Source organism: Carassius gibelio, chromosome A25 (assembly GCF_023724105.1).
Source record: "Carassius gibelio isolate Cgi1373 ecotype wild population from Czech Republic chromosome A25, carGib1.2-hapl.c, whole genome shotgun sequence".
Taxonomy (NCBI): Eukaryota; Metazoa; Chordata; class Actinopteri; order Cypriniformes; family Cyprinidae; genus Carassius; species Carassius gibelio.
Genome location: NC_068395.1, coordinates 16,991,630 through 17,018,591, shown reverse-complemented (window position 1 = coordinate 17,018,591; position 26,962 = coordinate 16,991,630). Strand labels below are relative to the sequence as shown.

General features: G+C 39.7%; 1 protein-coding gene across 2 annotated transcripts in view; it reads left to right on the top strand.

Annotated features, from left to right (window-relative positions):
* Nucleotides 1-16,499: 16,499 nt before the first annotated feature.
* LOC127947119 (anoctamin-3-like) overlaps nt 16,500-26,962 on the top strand; it is a 66,996-nt gene continuing 56,533 nt past the window's right edge. The window contains exon 1 of one of the 2 annotated variants that reach the window (XM_052544099.1): nt 16,500-16,844. In XM_052544099.1, coding sequence (XP_052400059.1) covers nt 16,748-16,844 — 97 coding nt within the window. In that variant the 5' untranslated portion in view covers nt 16,500-16,747. The remainder of the gene's footprint in view (nt 16,845-26,962) is intronic. The other variant, XM_052544100.1, reaches the window with a different exon arrangement.

Genomic DNA, 26,962 nt, shown 5'->3' with positions numbered 1-26,962 from the left:
CTTGCAACTGGTTGGAACTAAAAATCTGGTCACCCCTGTGCTATACATTAAACTCAAATCTAAAGTTGTTTTCAGGGGTAGTCAGTGCATTTCTTTGTGATTCCTCTGACTAGTTAGCACATTGCACAGTGGTTGCTAGGGTGTTGTGAGTGGTCACTAGAGCACTAGTATGCAAAGGTCTTCTGAATATAGTTGCTATCTATGCAGTTAACTCAAAACCAAAGTTGTTTTCAGGGATAGTGCATTGTGTGATACTTAAGTCATCTCTGAGGTTACTACAGTGTGCCAAGTCTTCTACTGTAGGTTGTTAGCTTATTGCTATTGAGATGCTAGGCTGTCTGGATGTTTGCTATTGTATCAGCTTTCAAGTCTTTATTATATACTGGTCTGTCTATATTTTTAGGGGGTTTTCATCTGTTTTATCATGCATTAGGTGAAAATCGTACATCTAACTTCATAGGAAAATAATAGAACATCTGTTCAACAAACTGCATAATTAGAGCTATCACTCGTACCCCTAGCACAATGCTTCGTGTTTTATACTTAGCGTTAGGGTTGTTAGAATCAACAACCCTGCAAATGATGCTTGACTTAGCTAATTAACATGCCAATATGCATCAGTGCAGTACAGATGATGATTTCTATTAATGCTACCATAGTCAATATGTTTCCATGTGCGTGTGCAAAATATTGTATGATTAATTGTTTTTTGCTGGTCTCAGCAGATGTCTCTGTCATTCGTCACTCATAGTTGAGGTGTCAGCACTAACCTTAAATGGATATTGATTTCTAACACTTTTTCCCAGCACTGTCGGACTCTTTTTTTCAGTATGGGAACTTGCATAGGATATGTGACATTTCAGTCATGATGGGACAGACTGCATTGAATTTCACCTTTCCAGCCGTGATATAGTCAGTGTCTCAAAGGTGTACCAATCACTTTCTGTGGATCATATGCAGTTACTTTTAAACCCAAACTCAGATCTGAAATAGCATGTCAGCTTGGCTAATAATAACATAGGCTGGCTGGACTCATAATCACATGAGACCATAGTATTTCAAACAGCTTTTTTGTGTTCACTGTATCCATGGGGTTTGTGACAGCAGCAATGTGAATGGATTACTTTTAATGAGACCAGCTGTTATTTGACCGTCTGGACTGACCATTATACTGAAACATTCTGATGCTTAAATGAGTGTGGAAAGTTGAAATCATTAGTGTCTAACCACTGCTTTTCTAATAGCCATGAAAACACAGAGGATGTAACAGAAATAAAGTAGCTAATCGAATGCTGCAGAGATTATGTATTTTGTAGGCTAAAACCTGGAAACGAATTTGCATTTTTTAGCTGTCCATTGATGAATGGTATATTAGGATCAGACAATATTTGACCGAGATACAACTATTTGAAAATCTTGAATCTGAGGGTGCAAAAAAATCAAAATACCGAGAAAATGCCCTTTGAATTTGTCCAAATGAATTCTTAGCAATGCATATTACTAACCAAATCAGGTAGGCTAGTGATATATTTACGGTAGCAAATTTACAAAAATATCTTCACGGTCTACTTAATATCCTTATGATCTTGTATTCTTGATTAATTTTTGTAGCCTTTAAATCAGGTGCGGTTCTAGTAACGGGATAAAATTCATCTGAACCTTAAAGGCTCTGATGCTTGTCATGTGACACAGCAGCCACAATACCCCCCCCCCCCAATAAATCAAACACAGAAAGTATGAATAGTTTCCACTACAAATTACATTACAAACTATCAACTTTTAACCAAATGGTTATCTGTAGTGTGTTTTGGGACAAATTCCATTAGGATTTAGGTTTTAACAAGCCACCAATAGAATGCAACCAATTACCAGTAGAGACAAACAGGCACCATTACAGTTTCCACTAAAACCAATACAAGTCAAGTCTTGTATCTGCGTCAAAGCAACTGAACAACATTCATTAGGAAAACAGTGTGTCAATAATGCAAAATGACAGGCAGTTAATCATTGAATTCAGTGATGTCATCTCTGTTCAGTTTAAATAGTGTCTGTGCATTCATTTGCAATCAAGTCAACGATATCGATGTAAATGAAGTGACCCCAACTAAGCAAGCCAGAGGCGACAGCGGCAAGGAACCGAAACTCCATCGGTGACAGAATGGAGAAAAAAACCTTGGGAGAAACCAGGCTCAGTTGGGGGGCCAGTTCTCCTCTGACCAGACGAAACCAGCAGTTCAATTCCAGACTGCAGCAAAGTCAGATTGTGCAGAAGAATCATCTGTTTCCTGTGGTCTTGTCCTGGTGCTCCTCTGAGACAAGGTCTTTACAGGGGATCTGTATCTGGGGCTCTAGTTGTCCTGGTCTCCGCTGTCTTTCAGGGCAGTAGAGGTCCTTTCTAGGTGCTGATCCACCATCTGGTCTGGATACGTACTGGATCCGGGTGACTGCATTGACCCTCTGATCTGGATTTAGACTGGATCTGGTGACTACAATTACTTCGGAATAAGAGAGAAACAGACTAAGGCCCAATCCCAATTCTACCCCTTAGCCCTTCCCCTTTCGCGCGTTCACGTGAAGGGGTAGGGGTGTCTCGATTCTCTTTTGGTTGGAGGGGAAGGGGTAAGGGGAAGGGCAAGATAACCCTTCAAACGAAGATTTTTCAGGACCACACTTCAAGCGAAGGGGTATGAATTATCTCGGCAACATGACTGCTATAGCGAACAAAAAGACTCACAAATGTAGGCTTTTTTTGCATAAATAAAGATTTTAACAAAAAGTAATAATTTGTTTTATGTTTACATTCAATTGTGAGTTCATATTAACATGTTACTAAAAGAAATGTTTTCGCTAATATTTGCTAACGTCATATCATTACATACTGCATGATAGTGTCACAGCATATATCTATCTGATCAGGACATTGATGGGGATAATTAGAAATTGCTAAATCATTTTCTCAAATATTGCCTATTTGAGAGAGAAAGAGAGAGACGTTGCGTGTATTTGCATCTGTGCATTTATCTTTTTAGAGTGAGTTTATTTAAAAACAGTGATTGTATCCTCTCGTCTCTGGAAAATATAATGTAGCAATTCAGTATTTAAACTGTATTTAATAAAAGTCATGGGGCAGCGTTGACAAGTATATTTTATCCTGGATGTGTGAGCTGCGTGATTTCCGATATGTGTGTGTGTGTCAGTAAGCAGCTCATTAATACAGAACGATAATTAAAGGCACTCTAATACACACCAGTAAATGCGTGTATTGTAAGAGCTAGACGACGAATGATGGCGTGTGACATCATGGTAGTGGTGTCCCAATCCTAAGGGGAATATTTTCTCCCCTACCCCTTGACACTCTGTTTCAAGGGACAAGGGGAAGGGCTAGACGGTTGGGTAGGGGAAGGGGAAGGGGTATAAAATAGAATTGGGATTGGGCCTAATATTAGCGTAGATGCCATTCTTCTAATGATGTATCAAGTACATTGGGTGTTATGGGAAGTGTTCATGGTTTACCTAATTAATGCAGCCTAAAAATCCTTTAACGGATTTGGATATTAGAAGCATATCAGTATGTTATGTGTAAACCAGGTTAAAGAGATGGGTCTTTAGAAGTCTTTAGATCTAGATTCAAACTGCAAGAGTGTGTCTGCCTCCCAAACAATATTAAGTAGGCTATTCCAGAGTTTATGCAATAAACAGGAAAAGGATCTGTCGCCCGCAGTTGATTTTGATATGCTAAGTATTAACAAACTGCCTGAGTTTTGAGAATGCAGAGGACGTGGAGGATTATAATGTAAAAAGAGCTCATTCAAATACTGAGGTGCTAAACAATTCAGGGCTTTATAAGTAATTAGCAAGATTTTAAAATCTATATGATGTTTGATAGGGAGCCAGTGCAGTCTTGACAGGACCGGGCTAATATGGTCATACTTCCTGGTTCTAGTAAGAACTCTTGCTGCTGCATTTTGGACTGGTTGTAGTTTGTTTACTAAGCGTGCAGAACAACCACCTAATAAAGCATTACAATAATCTAACCTTGAGGTCATAAATGCATGGATTAACATTTCTGCATTTGACATTGAGAGCATAGGCCGTAATTTAGATATATTTTTGAGATGGAAAACATGCGGTTTTACAAATGCTAGAAACGTGGCTTTCTAAGGAAAGATTGCTATTAAATAGCAAACCTAGGTTCCTAACTGATGACGAAGAATTGACAGAGCAGCCATCAAGTTTTATACAGTGTTCTAAGTTATTACATGCAGAGTTTTTATATCCTATTTATATTTTAATTAACACCTCTGTTTTTTCAGAATTTAGCAGGAAGAAATTACTCGTCACCCAGTTTTTAAATAGACTATGCATTCTATTAGTTCCCTTTCGAGGGAACTTCGAACTGCGTCCTCTAGGGGGGCGCTTTGGGGAACACCTCGTCGTGACCCGTGTCTGAAGCATACAATGAAAAAACACCAACTTGTTGGCCGTCGACAGCCTCCGACGTCACTACCGGCGCGACTATAAATCAGCACCGGGAGAGCACGTCATTATCTTCTTCATCTTCAACTGACTGTTTTGTTTGAAGCGTGCATCTGAAAGAACCGGTAAGGGCGATCTTTCTCTGTTTATCATGGCGACAACTAGCAAGCGTTTAGACGATGTGTGCATCCGTGTCGGCGTTATTTGACACCCGATGACACACACGATCTTTGCGTCATTTGTTTGGGTGAAGAGCACGCACGCGATGTCTTTGAGGAGGCAATCTGCGTGCACTGTGAGCGTTTTTTCAATGGAAAAAGCTCCGCTCTCGTTCGTCTCTCTTCTGAAGAAAAAAAAAAAAAAAAAGGCAAGCCATCTGCTTCCCGCGGTTCAGGATCTGTCCACGCTGAGGCAGGAAAGAAAATGAGCTCGTGAGAATACAGATGGATCTGTCTGAATGGTTTAAAGAGGGACTTTCCCTTTCGAGATCGTAAAAAAAAAAAAAAGGGGCGGCGGACGAGAGAGAGCCTTGGGAGGATGATGTTATATCTTTAACACTTTCTCATACTGAGGTTAGTGCTCTGCTGGGTTTTTACCCAGGAAAAGCAGGAGATATTTCAGGATGGTGAAGAAGCTGAGGCTGAGCCTTCTCAATTCTCCTGCCCTGCGTATATAGAGCTGTTGGAGGTTATTGAGCGAAAATTACCTTTTGACCATAACCCTCCAGCTCAGGTGAGCCTTTCATTTGTGCATGATCTCCATACAGAGATTAAAAAGAAATGAAAGATGCCGTTTTCTTCTTGCATCCATCGGTTTCGGCATTAAAGTAATCTGCCGACATCGAGGTGATGCGTGAAAGCGGCTAGGAGGGAATGCCCCTGTAGAAAGAGCTAAAAATTTTATAAATAATTTATAAATTTTTATATTTGAAAAATGTTTTCTTTCTGCAGGGGAAACCTCCTCTCTTAATCTCCCTCCTTGCCATCTAAGCCCCTTCAGAAAATCATCTTGCTTAAATGGCAAGGCATACGCAGTAGCAGGTCAGGCTGTGGCTTTATTACACACAATGCTGGTGCTTCAAGCATATCAGACTGATCTGCTAAGAGACCTGGATAGAGGCTGGGGCTTTTTTTCCGATCTGGTAGCTGAGCTGCGCCACACCACGGATCTCTCTCCATGCTACCAAGCAGGCCGCCTCCGCCATGGGGCAGGACTATGGCGGCCATGGTGGCAGCGGAGAGACATCTGTGGATGAACAGACATCGGGAGGAAAGAAAATGATTTCTGCTTGATGCTCAGGTTTCGCCTTCTGAACTTTTTGGTATTTCCGTTGAGGCGGCGATTTGAAAAGTTCAGGGAGACGAAGGCGCGCTCTGCTGCTTTCAGATCCTTTGTCCCACGAAGGTCCAGGTCTGAGCCCAAACAACATAGGGGTCCTGGCCTGTCTCGATCTGAGGATCAAAGATGGGCACAGAAGGCTAGTGTCGCAACTCGCGCTCCTCCCCCACCTGCGGGCAGGGGTTAGAGGAATCGTGGGTCACGAGGAGGTAAGCAGAACCTAAGAGGTATGATCTAGACGAGGCAGCGTTCTCGTCCGAATCAGAATGATACCGAGGTATCTACTAAAAGAAAAGACATAGCGCGTATATGCATTAATCGACTTCAAAAGGTTAACTTCTGCTTTTATCCTCCCCTTCCTAATTCCCCTGTAACCACCAGCTCTCCACCTGATCGAGGTTAGGTGGAAACCTCTCGCATAACAGTCTCCTATGCTGAACCTATAATATTTTTTATGGTTCTATGTCCATAGCAACCAACCTGAAACTGATGGTCCAGGTTAAAAGGAGGTACCCCTTGAGCGGGGCTCCGGCGTAGGAGGGTGAGTGAGTAAATGTAACCCTCTCTGTATATACTTATGTGTATTTAATTGCTGGTGGTTACGTGTCTACTAATAAACTCTGTCTGAGTTTCCTTTGCAGTGCTCAGTTACAGTGTTTACTAAACATTCGTCAGCAGCAGCCATCCGGCTTCATGTTCCGGTATTAGGCGGCTGAGATCACAGGTTTCTGAGGGAGCCTCCTTGATCATCAGGCCTGGCACAGCACTGCAGGGAATTTCATGGATGTCTGGCCAGGTCACCCCGAGGGGTCTCCTGGCCGCTTAGGGGTGCTGTCGTATCTACCGGGAAGTGGAGGTGGCAGTTACAGAAGTCTTCTTGTATATGCTGCCTCAGGTGATGCTCCCCTCACCCGAGGTTTGTAAAATTGAGCTTGCCTCTCCCGTGAGATTCAGCTCCTCTACGATGCTTAGGAACCTTTAAGTACACACGCTAAGCTTTGTGTACTTTCTCAAAACCACATGGTGGTCAGTGTGTATGTGAAAAAAAAAAAAAAAAAAAAAAAAAAAGCGCTTTGCGCACTTTCTACAAATCCACAAGTGGTAAGTTTGCATCCAAGACTCTGCAAACTTTCTGAAATCTTGTACGATGAGGGGTAACGCTTCGTTCCCTTTCTTGAGATGATTAGACCTTGGTTCCTTGGGCTCCATTCAGCCAGTGTGTATTTGTTTATACACCTCAAGCATCGCTTTTCTCAACATGAGGGGCTATTTGGGTGATTGTCGTGGTAATTTAGCAGCGCTCCCCTTTTTCCAAAAAAGGGTCACCTATGAGTGCGCTACTCTGAGCTCGGAGTTCTCCTCTCGTACGAGACGGAGTTCTCTGTTTTTTTCCCAGAGCGCTCCAGTATTGTTTCCATAGATCGAGTTGATGACTCTCAATCATACTGTTTTAAGATGCAACATTCCATCTATGAGCTGCTCTATCAGAGTGCCACGAGAGCCCCTCCTTAGAACAGTATTTGAAAATCCATGCTATGGTAAGTGTGCACGTGTAGTCTTTGCACATTTTCTGAAATCCACACTGTGGTAAGTTTGCACGCTAGTATTCTGCGTTCTTTCTAAAATTCTATATGGTGAGGGATTCGCGCGGTTGCTTCGTGCCCTTTCTTGAGTTGGTAAAAGCCCCATTCATCTTGGGCGCCACTCCACCTATGTATCCTCGGATACCTATCTAAACAGGGTGTTGCTACTAGAGAACTGTTGAGACAGCTCTTTCAGCAAGCTTATGCGTAAGCTAGCGGTAGCCCCTGTGTGACAGGCAGGACTTGGTACAAATGCTAGCTTCTTAGCCGTATCACTTTAAAGGAATCTTTCCTGATTCCAAGCCTTCAGCTCTACCCAGGGCCGAGGCCCTAACAATTAAGTTGGGTATGTAGCTTAGGCCTTTTGGCCGTAAGGGGTACTGTCACAGACAGCCGTCTAAACGTCCCAGGGGCAACTCCCATAGTAATGGTAGAGTTGGTACTTAGTGCTCGCCATGATTCTGGCCTGCATTCCCCTCAGCATGGTGGCGTGGGTATACTGTTCCCCAAAGTGCCCCCTAGAGGACGCAGTTCGAAGTTCCCTCGAAAGGGAACGGTCTCAGGTTACGTATGTAACCATGGTTCCCTGAGTAGGGAACGAGACACTGCGTCCTCTAGCTCTCTGCCATGCTTCGGACGCAAGCTTCAGACGAAGAAGATAATGACATGCTCTCCCGGTGCTGATTTATAGTCGCGCCGGTAGTGACGTCGGAGGCTGTCGACGGCCAACAAGTTGGTGTTTTTTCATTGTATGCTTCAGACACGGGTCACGACGAGGTGTTCCCCAAAGCGCCCCCCTAGAGGACGCAGTGTCTCGTTCCCTACTCAGGGAACCATGGTTACATACGTAACCTGAGACCGTTTTTCAAACTGGTGTGTTTCACCGGGCTGTGAAGAAAAATAAAGCTGAGTATCATCAGCATAGCCGTGAAAGCTAACACCATGTTTCCTGATGATATCTCCCAAGGGTAACATGTAAAGCGTGAAGAGTAGCGGCCCTAGTACTGAGCCTTGAGGTACTCCATACTGCACTTGTGATCGATATGATACCTCTTCATTCACTGCTATGAATTGATGGGGGTCATATAAGTATGATTTAAACCATGCTAATGCACTTTCATTGATGCCAACAAAGTGTAGTCTATGCAAAAGAATGTTGTGGTCAATAGTGTCAAACGCAGCACTAAGATCCAATATCACTTATAGAGAGATACAAGAATGATCAATGTTTGGAATGAGGAATATAATTGTGAGGATACTACCTTTTCTAGTATCTTGGACAGAAAAGGGAGATTCGAGATCGTTCTATAATTAACTAGATCTTTGGGGTCAAGTTGTGTTTTTTTAATGAGCGGCTTAATAACAGCCAGTTTGAAGGTTTTGGGGACATATCCTAATGACAATGAGGAATTAATAATAGTCAGAAGAGGATCTATGACTTCTGGAAGCACCTCTTTTAGGAGGAATAGGGTCTAACATACATGTTGATGGTTTAGATGATTTAAGTTTATACAATTCTTCCCCTCCTATAGTAGAGAATGAGGAACTGTACCTCAGGGGATCTATAGTGCACTGTCCGATGCAATAATATAGCTGACGGCTGAATGGTTACAATTTTATCTCTCATAGTATTGATTTTAGAAGTAAAGTAGTTCATCAAGTCATTACTGCTGTCATGTTGGGAAATGTCAACAATTGTTGAGGCTTTGTTTTTCGTTAATTTAGCCAATGTATTAAATAAATACCTGGGGTTTATGTTTGTTTTCTTCTAAAAGAGAAGAAAAGTAATCGGACCTAGCAGTTTTTAATGCTTTTCTGTAGGATAGGTTACTTTCCCGTCAAGCAATACGAAATACCTTTAGTTTTATTTTCCTTCAGCTGCGCTCCATTTTTCGGGCTGCTCTCTTTAGGGTGGGAGTATGCTCATTATACCATGGTGTCAGACTGTTTTCTAGGGGTGTAATGATATTTCGCAGTACAATATTTTGCGATTCAAAAATATTACGATATGTGTCGTAAAATGGTGGCGATACTTTAACAATATGACGGCAGTCTAATCCTATTGGTTGAGCTGCTGACGTGACCTACTCTGCAACAGGCCAACAGCATCGTGTGAACATTAGTTGGGAAACATGAGTTCGGTTGAAACTAAAATTGAAGATGCCACATCTTCTTATAAATCCGAAGTCTGGCAGCATTTTGGCTTTCCAGTCATGTGCCAGGACGACGGTAAAACAATTACAGACAAAACCCAAACGGTTTGTAAACACTGTAAAACAAGACTGCAATACACAACGTCAAACACTTCGAATATGATGTTTCATTTTAAACGGCATCACAACAAACTTCTGCAAACTCCTGCAACAAAAAGAGTGAAAGAAGGCCAAACATCTATACAACGCAGTTTTTCTGCAACATGGTCTCAGTCAAGTGCGAAAGCTCAAGAAATAACCAGGTGCATCGGCGTTTTTATTGCAAAAGACATGAGACCATTTTCCGTTGTCGACAATGTTGGATTTCGTGAATTGGTCAGGGTACTGGAGCCCAGGTATCATATTCCGTCATGCCCGCACTTCAGTCAAGAGATAGTTCCAGCCCTGTACTGCGAAGCTAAAGCAAAAGTGGTTGACGGTCTGAAAAAAAGCAGATAATGTGGCAATAACAACGGACGGGTGGACTTCGCGGGCTTGGTAACGGAGTGGGAAATGAAAAGTTTTGTGCTTCAGACTCGCCCACTTTTTGAGTCACACACTGGAACTAACATAGCCGGAGTTTTAAAAGCGGCTATACAAGAGTGGGGTCTTGAAAAGGCTCCTCATAGTACTGCTGTTGTTACTGACAACGCACGCAACATGGAGGTGGCAGTGAGAGAAGCCGGGTTGTCACCGCATATTAAGTGTTTCGTGCACACATTGAATCTCGCGTCACAAGCAGGTTTGAATGTTTCTCGCGTCAGTCGCTTGCTTGGTCACGTGAGAAAAGTTGTGGCTTTCTTTCACCGCAGTGCCACAGCAACAGCTGTGCTCGCTGAAAAGCAAAAAATGCTTGAGATTGCATCACATAAGCTTATCATGGATGTTGTAAAACGTTGGAACAGCTCCATGGATATGCTGGAACGCTATCTTGAGCAACAAGCGGCTATAACTGCATCTCTCTTGAGCACAGATGTGCGCAAAAATGCCCGTCAACTTGATACTCTGGATAGCCACCACATCACTGATGCAGAAGAAATAGTAACCCTTCTTAAACCTTTAAAAAAAGGTTTTCATTCTGTCTGATGAAAAGAGCGCCACTCTGTCACTCATTGTGCCCTTGAAATCCATGATCAAGCAGAGCATGACACTTGATGAGAAGGACTCCACAACTATAGCCAACATGAAAGCAGCCATCTTGCAAAACCTCTCAGGCAGATACTCAGAAGTACACGATTATCTGCTAGAGAGCACTGCACTAGACCCCAGATTTCGATCATTGCCCCATCTGCTCCCTGAACAACGTGAAGAGGTTTTCCACAGGTTGATGTACAAATCAAACCAGTTACAGCAGGTATGTCTCTGCATTACTAATTATTTGAGAATCTGTATTTGCATTTCCATGTTTTGGTTAGCCTTCTTTGTGATGTGTGTGTGTGTGTGTGTGTGTGTGTGCTATATATAACAATGCTTTACCACCCCACTCCTTAATAGTGTGTTTAAATATTTGCTGGCACTGTGGAGCGAGCAGATAAGAGGGAGGGAGGTGCCAGTGATGGAGATCCCACTGATGCAGCAGAGAAGAGAGACACAGCACAGAGAGTTGAGCAAGAGCAGCCACCACCTAGCAAAAAGACAGCACTGGAAGATCTCCTTGGTGCAACTTTTGCTAAACCAACAGTCTCTCAGTCTAACAGTAGGATAGAAGTAGAGATTAAAATGTACAAAAAAGACACTTATATTCCCCTCACTAGCTGTCCACTGAAATGGTGGAAAGAAAATGCTCAAGCATATCCACTTCTTTCCTCTCTTTCCAAGGCTTACCTAACAGTTCCAGCATTTTCTGTTCCCAGTGAACGTGTTTTTTCTACGGCAGGGGATATCGTGAATGCTCAAAGATCCCAGCTTCTGCTGGAAAATGTAGATATGCTGTTTTTTTTTTTGCAAAAAAAAAAACCTGTAGGTAAACTAAACAAACCCTAGTGTCTATGTTGAACTTATTTGAACAGAACACTTCTTTCAGTAATTCTGTCTTAGGTTTCTTAAATTCAAAGTTCATGTTAAATAAAAACAATTAAACAAATCAGTGACAGACAGACCTATTCGGTTGGTAATTTGAGTACAGAAAGGTTTTTATTAAACCTTGAAATTTGATATTGTATGTACAACAAAGAAAGTTGTTGAAATTTGTTTGTTTTTCAAATAAATCTGTTATTTGAATTTCAGTTTAATTTATTTTAATTTTGTTCAAAATATCGTGATATGCATCGTATCGTGAACCCAGTATTGAGATACATACCTCATCGTGACCCAAGCATATCGTTACACCCCTACTGTTTTCCTTAACCTTCCTGAAGCGTAAAGGAGCAACTGTATTTAAAATGCTAGAAGAGAGAGAGTCCATCATTTTTGTTACATCATGAAGTTGTTTTGAGGTTTTGGATATGCTAAGGAATTCGGATAAATCAGGAAGATAACTAATAAAGCAGTCTTTTGTGGTAGAAGTGATGGTTCTACCATACTTGTAACAAGAAGTAGAACTTACAATTTTGGCTATATGAAGTTTGTACAAAACTAAATAATGATCTAAGATATCATCACTTGGCTGCATAATTTCAACACCACCAACACAGTATTAAATCTAGAGTATGAGTTTGAGTATGAGTAGGTCCTGAGACATGTTGTCTAACCCCAATAGAGTTCAGAATGTCTATAAATGCTGATCCCAATGCATCTTTTTCATTATCAACATGGATATTAAAATCACCAACTATTAAAACTTTATCTGCAGCCAGAACTAACTCAGGTGTAAAATCACCAAACTCTTTAATAAAGTCTTTATGGTGCCCTGGTGGCCTGTATACAGTAGCCAGTACAAACATAACAGGGGATTTATCATTAACATTGGTTTCTCTGGATAATGTTATATGAAGCACCATTACTTCAAACGAGTTATACTTGAAGCCTGCCCTCTGAGAAATCCTGAAAACATTGTTATAAATTGAAGCAACACCTCCCCCTTTGCCTTTTAGACGCGGCTCATGTTAATAACAGAAATCTTGGGGGGGGGGGGGGGGGCATTCAAAATAATGTAATCATCAGGTTCTAGACAGGTTTCTGTCAAACAGAGCACATGTATATTATGATCACTGATCATATTATTTACAAAAAGTGTTTTTGTAGAAAGGGATCTGATATTCAAGAAGCCAAGCTTTATCATTTGTTTATCCATATTGCATCTGTTTTTTATTTGTTGAACCTCAATTAAATTATTACTTAACTTGGTTTGGATGTTTTTTGTATTTTCTAGTTCGGGGAACAGACACAGTCTCTGTAGTGTGATATCTAGGTGAAAGAGTCTCTATGTGCTGAGAATTAAATGACCTCTGTGACGTGAAGCAGCTAGCAGACGGTCAGTTTAGCCAGTCTGTCTGCTTCCTGACCTGGGCCCCAGTTAGTCAAGTATAAACACTAAGTCCATGTCGATAATGAAAAAGATGCATTGGGATCAGCATTTATAGACATTCTGAACTCTATTGGTGTTAGACAACATGTTTCAGGACCTACTCATTGTCGAAATCATACTCTAGATTAAATACTGTCACATGGAATTGATGTTGATAGTGTTGAAATTATTCAGCCAAGTGATGATATCTCAGATCATTATTTAGTTCTGTGTAAACTTCATATAGCCAAAATTGTAAATTCTACTTCTTGTTACAAGTATGGAAGAACCATCACTTCTACCACAAAATACTGCTTTTTAAGTTATCTTCCTGATGTATCCGAATTCCTTAGCATATCCAAAACCTCAGAACAACTTGATGATGTAACAGAAGCTATGGACTTTTCTAGCACTTTAAATACAGTTGCTCCTTTACGCTTAAGGAAGGTTAAGGAAAACAGTTTGACACCATGGTATAATGAGCATACTCGCACCCTAAAGAGAGCAGCCTGAAAAATGGAGCGCAGCTGGAGGAAAACAAAACTAGAGGTATTTCGTATTGCTTGGCGGGAAAGTAGCATATCCTATAGAAAAGCATTAAAATTCTGCTAGATCTGATTACTTTTCTTCTCTTTTAGAAGAAAACAAACATAACCCCAGGTATTTATTCAATACAGTGGCTAAATTAACGAAAAATAAAGCCTCAACAAGTGTTGACATTTCCCAACACCACAACAGTAATGACTTTATGAACTACTTTACTTCTAAAATCGATACTATTAGAGTGGTAAACAAACTACAGCTAGTCCAAAATGCAGCAGCAAGAGTTCTTACTAGAACCAGGAAGTATGACCATATTAGCCCGGTCCTGTCCACACTGCAATGGCTCCCTATCAAACATCGTATAGATTTTAAAATATTGCTTATTACTTATAAAGCACTAAATGGTTTAGCACCTCAGTATTTGAATGAGCTCCTTTTACATTATACTCCTCTACGTCCGCTACGTTCTCAAAACTCTAGCAATTTGATAATACCTAGAATATCAAAATCAACTGCGGGCGGCAGATCCTTTTCCTATTTGGCGCCTAAACTCTGGAATAACCTACCTAACATTGTTCGGGAGGCAGACACACTCTTGCAGTTTAAATCTAGATTAAAGACCCATCTCTTTAACCTGGCATACACATAACATACTAATATGCTTTTAATATCCAAATCCGTTAAAGGATTTTTAGGCTGCATTAATTAGGTAAACCGGAACCGGAAACACTTCACATAACACCGTACTTTCTACATCATTAGAAGAATGGCATCTACGCTAATATTTGTCTGTTTCTCTCTTGTTCCGAGGTCACCGTAGCCACCAGATCCAGTCTGTGTCCAGATCAGAGGGTCACTGCAGTCACCCGGATCCAGTACGTATCCAGATCAGATGGTGGATCAGCACCTAGAAAGGACCTCTACTGCCCTGAAAGACAGCGGAGACCAGGACAACTAGAGCCCCAGATACAGATCCCCTGTAAAGACCTTGTCTCAGACGACCACCAGGACAAGACCACAGGAACAGATGATTCTTCTGCACAATCTGACTTTGCTGCAGCCTGGAATTGAACTGCTGGTTTCGTCTGGTCAGAGGAGAACTGGCCCCCCAACTGAGCCTGGTTTCTCCCAAGGTTTTTTTCTCCATTCTGTCACCGATGGAGTTTCGGTTTCTTGCCGCTGTCGTCTCTGGATTGCTTAGTTGGGGTCACTTCATCTACAGCGATATCACCGACTTGATTGCAAATAAAAACAGACACTATTTAAACTGAACAGAGATGACATCACTGAATTCAATGATGAACTGCCTTTAACTATCATTTTGCATTATTGAGACACTGTTTTCCTAATGAATGTTGTTCAGTGCTTTGACGCAATGTATTTTGTTTAAAGCACTATATAAATAAAGGTGATTGATTGATTGATTGATTGCCAATCAATTCTGATGGTAAAGTACCTTACCATTAATATAAAAGTGTATTACATAATTTTTAATTGTTAAACCCATGTCAAGAAGCGGCACGAGTGGCACAACATATCGTCACAACATATCGTGTGAACATACTACTGACCATTTGATAATTTAATTTATAGTCTATATTTTACTGATAACTTAAACTATGTTAAAATAAATGTTACTGTAATAATTTGAGGAATGTTTCATTTGCATAGAACGTGTTGTCTTTCTTAACGCTGTATTGCACCATCGCGTGAAGTGGAAAATCGATTCATGAGCAATCGATGCCAACTAATTCAGCACCCTGACTTTGGACAGCGCTCTTGTTACGTCAGACGTAAGAGTCAGCGTGCTAAGAAGCTTCCTAAGGGACACTTCGGGGAACACACTTAGGAACATTAACTTTGGTAATATATATCTTTCAAGGTCTTCTTAGTATTTAACATAAATTAAAAAAAAAAACTAACAAAAAACATTGTAAGTTACTAATTAGCCTGTAACTCTTTCATTGTACAAAATGAGAGCAAAGAACTTTTAAATTATCAAAGAATATTTTCACTCCAGTCCAGCGCATTCAAGCACTCTTCAAAAACTATGAGAAGATTTTAAAAGAGTAGTGACAATATGGAAGTCGGAAGACTAGTAAGCTGCATTTAAACTTTTGACATGATGATTTTTGGCCTGTATATATTTACATTGATTGGACTGTGTTTAAACTGATACATTGAAAGTCTGGGGTACATTTCTTGTACACTTTTAGAAAAAGTAAAAAAGCTGTCACTGGGGTGGTTCAAAAGGCAAACCTTTGTACCTAAAGAGTCCATATTTGTACCTTAAATTTATATGATCCCCTGCTGATTTTGTAAGTCTGTCCATCTACAAAGAAATTGTATAAATAGTATAAATGGTTTTATGGTAGGTTTATTTTAATATATAGAGACAGAATACCAACCAAAAAAATCCATAAATAAATAAATAAATCCTTATATGAAGGTAAGAAATTGATTTGCATTCCAGTGTGAGTGAAATAAGTATTCGATCCCTGGTAAAACATGACTTAGTACTCACTGCAGAAACCCTTGTTGGCAAGCACAGAGGTAAGAGTTTTTTTTTTTTTTTTAGTTTTTTTTTTTTTTGTAGTTGGTATATATTTATAATCCATTGCTAATCGACATTGCCTTTTTACCACATGCTTTTTACAGTATACAGAACATGTTTTCTGCCTCATGACTAAATTCTCTGACAAAATGGAGCAAATAACTGGAGATTATGACTATAGCTGGTGTATTATTTGCTGGGGATAATGGCATTGACTCGTTTCATCATCTCCTTATCTCGTGTTCAACAACAGAACGGAATGGAACAGAAAGCGTCGGAGATGTGTTTTTCAAAAAGTTACTGTGTTTAACTTGACAGCGCGTCGTAGATCGCAACGCTATGTCGCAAAGCGTTATGAATAAAGAGCAGGACGCGACGTAACAGTCACAGACGCAGCCTACAATTAAATGTGTCCAACAGTTCAAAATAGCGCAGACGGCACGCGAGAGCACGTCCTGTGTGAACGTCCCCCAAAACATCGAGCCACTGACGGGTGTCCGTCCATCCTCCTACAGTGCGAAACCATGACAACATCCCCGGATGGTGGAGCTCGAGGGTAGCCAGGTGTCGGGTTGCGCAGAGGAGAGACACCTACGCGATCGCTCCAGACTCTCCCATGTATCCTGCCTTCATCTTGTGCACGCGAGGATCTGAGTCGGGAGCCACCATGGTGCATCACTCTGGATCCATACAGTCCTTCAAGCAGCAGAAGGGTCAGTGCGAGCGCTGTTTCTGCGGGGGTTTGTGTGTGATAACGTGTTTCGGGGGAAAGTGCGGCTCTGGGCAGCTGTAGGCTACCCCAGTGTACGGTTTAGAGATGCTTTCATGATATGCTCAACTTCGTGATGAAGTGTTTGTCGCATATTCGAGTGCTACAGATGCCACGAGACTACAGTATCGTTCTCGTGAACAGATCACGAGAGAAACAACAGTTGAGCTCATTCGCGTAGATCAGAGATGAGTTTTCAAAGCTTATACACATTTAAATATTAAAATATTAATTTTATTGTGAGCGTGTTTAAAATGCTGCTTAATATGTGGTTATATTATTTTAGTATTTATTGCCTTTGTTTGATCCCATATTCTGAAAGGATGGAATGTTTTTTTCTTTTTATTATAATTTTTTTAATCAATGATTTCTCTCTCGTATATTTGTCTATTTTTTATATTAAAACTACTTATCTGTGATGTGCATCTCTGATGTAACTTAGGGAGTTATACAGATCCATTAATTGCACTGGATGTTTCGCTCTTGTTGTTCTCATAGCAGTAGTTTTGGTGATTAGTAACATGAACCATAGAATAAAAAAAAGAAGGCAGTTACTGGTAGATCTTGACTCAGGGTTATGGGAAAACACTTTCCATTGATCTTCCTTCATCTGGTTTAATGGGGTCGCACACACACTGAGTGGTCGTCTGCCTATGAAATCACACTGTGCTGAAAATCGCTGCTCTCAGGGTGATTCTGACTCAATTGATGATTTGATTACAGTGAAATGGAAAAGAAAGAGACGGTTTTACAGGTTTTAGTAGCTCGCCATGGGAAGAAAAGGACAACAGCTTCCATGCACTATTGTGAAACTAGAGGCGTACTGTATGTAACACTTTGTTTTGATAAAGTGCTTTGTTCCTTATGTTGAAGATATTAGATTCAGTAACACAAACAGATATAATTACACTTCTCAGGACGTGGTCAATGTAAAGAAAAGCACTTGAGGAAACAGCTCTATAAAATCTCATTAGTACTACACTTCACCACAGAGTCAACATATAATACTAAAAACTAATACCAATTATACAAGTTAAAATAACTTAAATAAAAAGTAATAAATAAAGAACAAGATGATCGTGTTGTTTTAACAACACATACTGTAACTGTGGCCCTATTAACACATTTGAATTATTTTTAGAAAAACAAAACAAAACAAAACAAAAATAAATAATAAGAATGTTCTGGATTTTATTGTATGCTATCTTATGCTTAAATAAATGTAATATATAATAACACATAAAAGCACGGATAATCCAGATATTATACAGTAGTTCCTGAGGAAATTCACTCAACCTGATTACTTCTCCGCAGGGTTGCTGATAGCAGAAAAGTGCTGAAAGATTTAGGAGGACAGTAATAGTAGCTAAGAGGGATTAGAAGCTAAAAGAGAGTCTGTTCCACACCTGTGAGGACACACTTTATTATCAAGCTCTTCCTCGTTGTATCTCTGGATGTTACGTGATTGGACTGAATGGCTCCAGTGTGATGCCATTTCTTGTGCCACAGTAAATTAGACATTTCCCCTTTAAGCATGTATTTATAGTGGCACTCTGCACTACCTAGAGTCACGGTCATCAGCTATCGATCTAAGAGCGGATATGCAGATTATTGCAACCATTAGAGGCTCTTTAATGACTCCCGGTTAATTATTTAGGACTTGTGCAGCATGCCAGGACAAAGCTAAAGCCACTAAATGCTGCTTCTTCAGGGTTTCACGGGAGACTAGTTCACTAGTGCAATTTCTGTTTATTACAGTAAGCCGATGCTTTTATCCAAAAGTCACTCTGGTACACTTATCACATATGTCTGAAGACTGTGTTCAATAATATGAAATCGTAGTCGTCATTGATATCGTCATGCACGGTTGAATAATAATTCCAGCGAATTAACTAGTTTAAGGTCGAATAAACATTAGATTATTGCTGCAGATAATGAACATGGCATCTGAGGACTACTCGACTAGTTTGTTCTCTTTTGTTATAATTCAGTCGCAGTTTCCCTCTTAAGTCATACTTAAGTCAGATTTTAGAGCACACACAAACATGTGCACTCGGGAGCATGATCTATTAAAGTCCACATGTTATACTAACAAGAAACTAGGTCGAGAGCTGTAGTTCCAAGCACAAGAGTTTGTGAGACTGTTTGCAAGTGTTCGCTGGAACTGTGGTTTTCGGTTTGGGTTCCCAATAACTTAAAACTACATAAAATGCACCGTGTGACTTAAGAACAAATTCGGCATTCAGATTTACCATTACATAATTGATCTATACACATTTCATCATAACGTCATACTTCTTTCTAATGAAATTTGAAGTAAAAGTATGCAAATCCACAAGTTTTCTCCAGTGTTTTTCAGTATGCCCTTAATGTTTTCCCCCATGGTGGTAGCAAATATTCCTAAAATATTCATATTCTTCAAGGTATCGTAACAAATTTAGAAATGTCATTTACACTTTATTTTAAGGTGTCCTTGTTACGGTGTACTTAAACATTTAAGTACTGAATGATATTAATTAATTAAATGTTCTTACTATACGGTAGGGTTAGGATTAGGGTTTGGTTTAGGGTTACTTGCATGCAATTATGCATAATTAATTGTAATAGTAAGTACATGTAACGTGTAACAAGGGCACCTTTAAAATGTTACAGAAATTTCAGTTTTGTGGTAGTTATTGTTTGATTATCAACTATTAATGCTTAATTCCGTGCTTGCACTTTCTTTGTACTTTTGTAAAATTTACTAAGAGTAAAAATATTTTCTTGACCAATTTGTTTTTTCGGCGTATGTTTATTAGCTGGTAAGGACTAAACTGGATTCATACCCCTTTCACATACAGAGTACAGTGGTATGTGTAAAAAGTCTGATTGGTGAAATTGCATTCAAAAGAATTCCAGATGTTGGTAAAAACAACACAACTTTAGTCTTTACCTGTTCTCAGGCTGGCTCAGAAAACTGCCAACAGACCGAACCTGGGATCCCAGCGAACTAGTGTTGGCTCATTTAAACTGTTCAGCTGTTTTTGCTGTCAAATTCTGCTTCAAAGAATGGCCCTGAAGCTTCCTCAGATGCCTGACCAAAACCCAAATATCCACCGACTCCAGAACCTCGCCTGTCTCAAGTGCTTAATGACAAAACAACTACAGCATTTTACAGCAAAACAGGATTTTGGCCAAACAGTGCATGCCCTTGATATACAGTGAGAGTGAAGTATGGAGACTGCAGAGGAAGAAACATGTCAGTCAGGGAAGGTGAGATGTGATGGGAATAGAGAGAAAGAGACTCTTTGATGTTTAGGCCTCTGCAGAAGACTGGGTTTTATATTCAGTTATGTCCACATCAAAGCTTGTGTGGTCGCAGACTCCTTCCCTGGCATACAGTGCATCTTATCACATTAGCACAGAGATATGCAGTGCCAGGGTAATACATTGTGAGCATTATGTTCTTTGCAAATTGTACTGTTTGTGTGTTGATAATTGATATTACACTAGCAATACCATAAATAATGAAGATTAGCATTTCGGCTAATCTTGAAAGCATGAGATGAATTCTCGGCTAATGATAATTGTAGGAAGTGTGACAGACGGCTGAGGATGGGGTTTATTATTTACCACATAAAACTGAAGTGGACTTGAAAATATGCCCTCAAATTCATTTTAGGAGCAGGGCCAAACTGGACTACAGCTAAATCCACTTCAATCTGGACACATTTAAAAACACATCTTTTTAGCTCTGTTTTGGGGCATTTTTGCTGAGCGAAAATCGAGCTTTTTGGAAATGCTGATGCATGTTTAGTCATGTCATCCATTCAGTCAAGATGGTGTGCCAATGTTGTGCCTGTTTCAGATGTTACATTATACAATCTTCATAATATTACATTCTGACAGAAAATGTTTTCACAGTTCCTGTGGCAAAACTTGAGATCAGTAGTGTGGTAAATCATACATGGAATGGCTATTTTGTGTGCAACCTGGACAAATCAGTGAGTAATGGGATCTTTTTAATAATGCAATTGTGCCAGCGAAATATTTGAGCTTTTATGAAGTTTCATGCAATTTTAATTACATTCCTGCTTCTCAATCAGAATCCAACAGCACTGAATCAACACTTCTAGCACAATTTTAACAATACATCACCAGTGACAATACGACATTAAAATAAGAGTCAGACAGACAGAGACAGATGTCATCCAGCCTTATACAATAGATGTGTGATAACAGCTCCTGACTTGCAAACTTTGCCGAATTCAGAGTCTAGTTCCTCCTCGGTGACCCTCATACTGTACAAACACACACACACATCTCTAAACTCACTCCTGATTTCTCTCAACATGAGGACAGATGAGCTGCCAGGCAATAAATGGGAATAGAAAGTAACTGGAGTAACTCGGAAATGTACTTGTCAATTAAAAAGTAATGGACTACTTTACTAGTTACTTGAAAAAAGTAATCTGATTACATTACTTGCATTACTTGTGCGATTGTACACGGATTGTAACATTTCAGTTCCCTGTTTTGGAACAAAGTGAACAATCTACTGGTAGGAATGGCCTTAGTTTTCCAGTGGTCTGATACAAAAGCTATATATATATATATGTATATCCGACAGTACATCACAATGTAAATGTGCCATTTCTGGGTTACATTAAGCACATTCTGATGAAAGCTGGACAGATGAAACCGACCAACAGCCAGAACTAGAGACCAACACACTTTCATTCAAGAGAAGCCACATGTAGCAGAGACATGAGCAATGTGATAAGAAGAAGAAATTAGATCTACTGCTGCCATAAGAGATTTATTAGCTCCTGTACTGACATCTTCAAACCATTGAAGACTCAGTGGAGCACCAAAATCAATTCCAACCAGGACAATAACCTAAAGCAATAAACTGATGTATGCCTCCGCGGCGGTGATAATTTACTGTATATGCCTCACTCCAGAATCACACAACAAGCATCCGAATCCTTATGGCTTCAGAACAAACACCGGAAGCCATAATAAAGACTTCACTGTTAAAGAAAGCATGGCATGTGGATAAACAAACTGCTAGATGATTTCTCTCCAGAAATTAGTAATTGAAAAGCAAGCAGTTTGTTAACATGGGATTCTGGCTGTGTGGCAGTGATCCATCGGCGTCACAAACAGATTGGCCAGACGCGAGGACTTCCTGCGACATGGGCGACTCTCCAGTAACTCAAGTTCGGAGGAGGCTGACGATATCAGCGTGTCTGGGATTGGCACCGCATTCCTGGCTCTCATGAGTGTATATAAGCTCAAGCTGTATGTTTGATGTAATAGACAGGACAGGTGAGTTGTTAAACTGGATATAGGTTGCTAAAAAGAGAGGGCCCACTTTCAGGGAGACGTGGCTTTCTCCACGGGGGAGCTGTGAATTCATCTTTTTCTGTGTCAAAGAGAGTGTGTGTGTGTGTGTGTTGCACAACATCCCACGAGCCACAGACCTGCCACCTGTCATGTTACATAACACACAGATGGGGAAGAGTATCGCTGCAGATCACGGACCCCCAGACAGACCAATAGAGGTATTATTGAAAACAACAACCTGTGATTATCAGTAATGTGTTGGCTTTTAATAAATGAGGGAATGAATCAATGCCACAATTTGTTTTCATGGCTGAAAGAATTACTTTAATTGTGAAAAATGTATGGAAAATTCCTATACCGTACTTTGTGAAGTCAAACCACAATTAAAGTAATGGGAATTACTTGCTCAAAAATTATGGGAATGTCAAGATTAATAAAGACATTGGTTATCAGACCTTGTTAATAGGTTTCAAGTGTAAATTGTTTCTGCAAGAAAACAAAAAACAAAAACAAAACAATAAATAATAAATATTTGTATCCAGGGAATTTAAGAGTATAGTTTCAGCCTTTCTGAACTTTTTTATATGTTAACTTGTTCGCCTTTGACTATAATACTGAATCATATTTTTAGGTGACCTTTTTAATGCATTTTCTCTGCAAAAAAATCTTGAAGAGCTTTTTATATGAAGGTGCTATAATAATTAACTTTATCACCCATGTATTAAAGTAGCTCTCCCCATTCAGTGTTTCCAATGTTAAATAAAATAAAATTAACCTAAAAATGGTAACACTTATATTAACCAACAAATTGCCACCCACTTTTGACAGCATTTGTAATCAAATAATGTTACTTATAAGTTTGAAATTGTTTTAAGTGCTATCATTTTCTACTGTATGTAGTTTATTATTCGTAGTTTAATAATGAACTATTTCTATTTAGCAAGAATTTCCATTTGATGGCAAGGGAATACACAGGAGTAGATATTCAGCTTGTATATGTTTATGTACAGGGCACACTATGACATTGTTTGACATTAGAAGAGGACAGAGTGATGGATACTGTAATCTCCCGTCTGTATGTTTCAGTGCGGCGCTGACTGGCTCGTGTGTAATTCTGTGCTGAACACGGTTAAGCTCTGCAAAAGTGCCATCTGCTACTAACCTAAGGCCCAGTGTGATTGAAATAGAGGGATTTCAGTTCTGAAGATCATAAAAAACAACAGTCACATGAAAAACAATACCTAAAAAAACACTTTTTTAAAGGAATAGTTGACCAAGAAATTAAAAATAGTTGAAAATGTACTCTCCCTCAGGCCATTCAAGATGTAGAGGTAGAGTCCAAATAGCTTATAAAAACATCAACACCAACATCCTATGAAGTGAAAAGCTTGTTGCTTGATAGAAACTAAAAATAGATCAAACAAATCTATTGTTAAAATGTTTTTGACTTCAATCCGTTGCTTTCGGCTATAATGCGAGTCCATATTCCATAAGAACACTTCCTCCAGTGAATCCCATCCCCTGTTGTCCGCTCACATCATAATCTACAATCATCATAATCTGTTTCCTGCGTATAAATGCTGCTTGATTTATGCATATTTCTCTCCTGATTCAGATGCGATTACTTTTTCACTGGAGAAAGCAGTTGATGGTCTGGAGTGGTGTTGATTGCTTGTGGATTATTGTGATGTTTTTATCATCTGTTTGGACTCTCATTCTGATGGCACCCATTCACTGCAGAGCATCCACTGTTGAGCAGGTGATGCAATGCTACATTTCTCCAAATCTGATGAAGACACAAACTCATCTACATCTTGTTTGACCTGGGGCTGAGTAAATTCTCAACAAATGTTCCTTTTTAGATGAACTATTCCGTTATAATTCATTTTATTCCATCACAAAGTGCCGAGACCAAATTTACACTCCGGACTGATGGAGATTGAATTCATCAAACTCACAAATAATTAATTTAGGCTGCATTGCACTCTGCTAACAGTATCACAGAGTCAGTGTAGCTGCTGTAAATCACTTGATTTTGAAAAAGCCTCAGTCGAGCTCCTGTAAGTCCTGCCTCATCTGATGGTCAGCCGGCGGCCCCTAAACGTCCCGTAAAGACTGGCTCTGAGAGGGGTGTAGAGTTACCCAGCCCACTCTGCCTCCGATCTATAAAAAGCATCTGTTAGTGGGGCAGGGCGATGTAAAACTCCTGTGTGTCGAGAGCGGTGGGGAACCAGAGATAAATTATGCACGGTTTTCAGAAATGGAAGACGGGCAAACCCACTGACCTCATTTCCTTCACTCCGTTCACTCTCTCATTTCCTCAAGCAAGGAAAGATCTTTACTTCAACTTGCTTTTTTTTTTAAACTTCTTTTGTTCTGTAGATATCAGCTACTTTTCAGATAGCAGTGCATCTCTCTTGGTCCTTTTTTGGTTACAGTAGAATAAAAATAATACCTTCATTCGTGGACTTTCCTTATTCTAGGTCTTAACCCGGCTCTACGTGCATTATATAAACACTAATCCAGCTACATTGGTTGAATTTACTCACCAGCTGTCCTCACATGACATTTGGCTGAATTTCATGAAGCCTGTCAATAACATGCACTGAATGGGCTGAAATGATATCTGTGTTATATATCCAGTCATCTTTATTTATATGGTGCTTTATACAATACAGATTGTGTCAAAGATCGTGTGATATATGTGCATGTATATATATATATATATATAGAGAGAGAGAGAGAGAGAGAGAGAGAGACATTAAATCGTGTGTGTTTATTCTTATTTTTATAAATTTTCTTAATAGCATTTGAACCCATTCGTAAGTTTATATATTTAAATCATCATATATTAAAGGCAGTACACCATATACTACACATATATGTATTCTACGGTACAATTTTGTACCTTTTGGGTATTAACATGTACATTTAAGGTACCAATATGGACCCTGTAAATACATAGGTGTACCATTTAAAAAGGAACCGCCACAGTGACTGCTTTTGTGCCTTTTGTTCTGAGATTGTGTGTAAACAAATGCAGTTTACATAATCAGAATATAACACTAGTGTGTTGCTCAGTGAACACTGCTCTGTACACTATTACAGATCACACATGATGGAGATGCTGATGTCAGTCAAGATTGATATTAGTTCCATTTTATTTGTCACAATTCGAAGTGCAAGCACATTGCATTGTGGGATATATCATTTGCATTATGTGACAGTATTCAAGCAGTATTCTCTGAGGTATACGACTCATATTAGCAAACAGAGTCTGTCTTCTTCCAGTCGTTTCTTATAAAATGCAATGGTGCAGCAGTCAGTGGATCTGTTTAAAATGCAGCAAATACAAAACACCTAAACGTTCAACTGTGAGTCATCTCGAGATAATCATATACAGTATTATTATCTAGGGTCATAACTTGCCTGAGTAGAAGCTTTATTGAAATGTATATTAGTTTGTGAAAAGTAAGTAAGCCAGGATCACGTAATTAAGTTATTATCATTATTATTGCTGCAGGAATACACTATGTAGCATTTCCCAGTGTGTTGTATAAAAATGGAAACTGAACGCTGGAACGATACGTGAACAACACACAGCTGTACATGGATTACACGCAACGAGACTCTAGATCGGTTTAGAGTAACTCTTTATTTTTATTATTGATGTGAAAGGCAGGTTTTAAGTCAAGAATCAACTGTCCAGGTGGGACACGTGTGTGAGCGTGCAGCTGGAACACACACACACACACACACACAACGATAATCTCACTCAATCACAAGGTCCTATTGAGCTTTGCTTCTGTGGATAAATCCAGGATTGCAGATTGTTTTCACCCCTGACACAGCAAGCGTGGTTCTGCACGAACAGCAGTGTTTGTTGTCTTTGGGAACATTTATTATGTCACTTCTATGTCTCACGTTTTCAATCAGTAGTGGAGATGTGCTTGATGAGATTATATAGAAAAATATTACAGGAAGGCAGTAATGCAGAGGAAAGGAGGAAGAGAGGTTCAGAGCACTGCTGTTCTGTGTAGTGTTGCACATTGAAATTGTAATGCTGCACTCTCTTTATTATGTTTCAGACCAGTATGAGCTCAGAGCCAGATTTAAATCTGGACCCAACAGGCTTTTATATACTTGTATATTTTTATATAAACCTATACAATGTGTTAATGAGAACCACTTGCTCCCACAACAGCATTTATTATTAGGCGCTTTTTAATGCTGACTTTAAAATATTCAAAGATTTTTTATGCAACTTTATTCTCACAACTTCAATATTATTATATAAACTCAGAATTACAGCATCATGCAAAGAATACTAATGTTTAATGAGTGTTTTTATGTGTTTTTATGCGATATCATCATTCTGGCACGTGCTGCCCATAGCACCATCTGCTCGTCTCTTGCACAGAAGTCTCCAAACCCAGATAAAGCAGAGGAGATAATTAGTCTGCATTCAGTTGATTGGATGTCTTATTTTCTCTGCCTGTGGGGGGCTGTGGTTATTGTGGAGTATAATGAATCTGGGCAATGGTGATGCATCTCTACAGGCAATATGGAGATATTACACACATTTTGATGAGAGAGACACACATTTCAGCAGAATATGTGTGTAAACAAGAAATCGAAAGTTTACACCGTAGACTAATTTTAAAAGGGGCTTAGCACTGTTTTAACCCGGTTATGAAACCGTGGTAGAGAGCAGGCTTAACATACTGCTGTGCA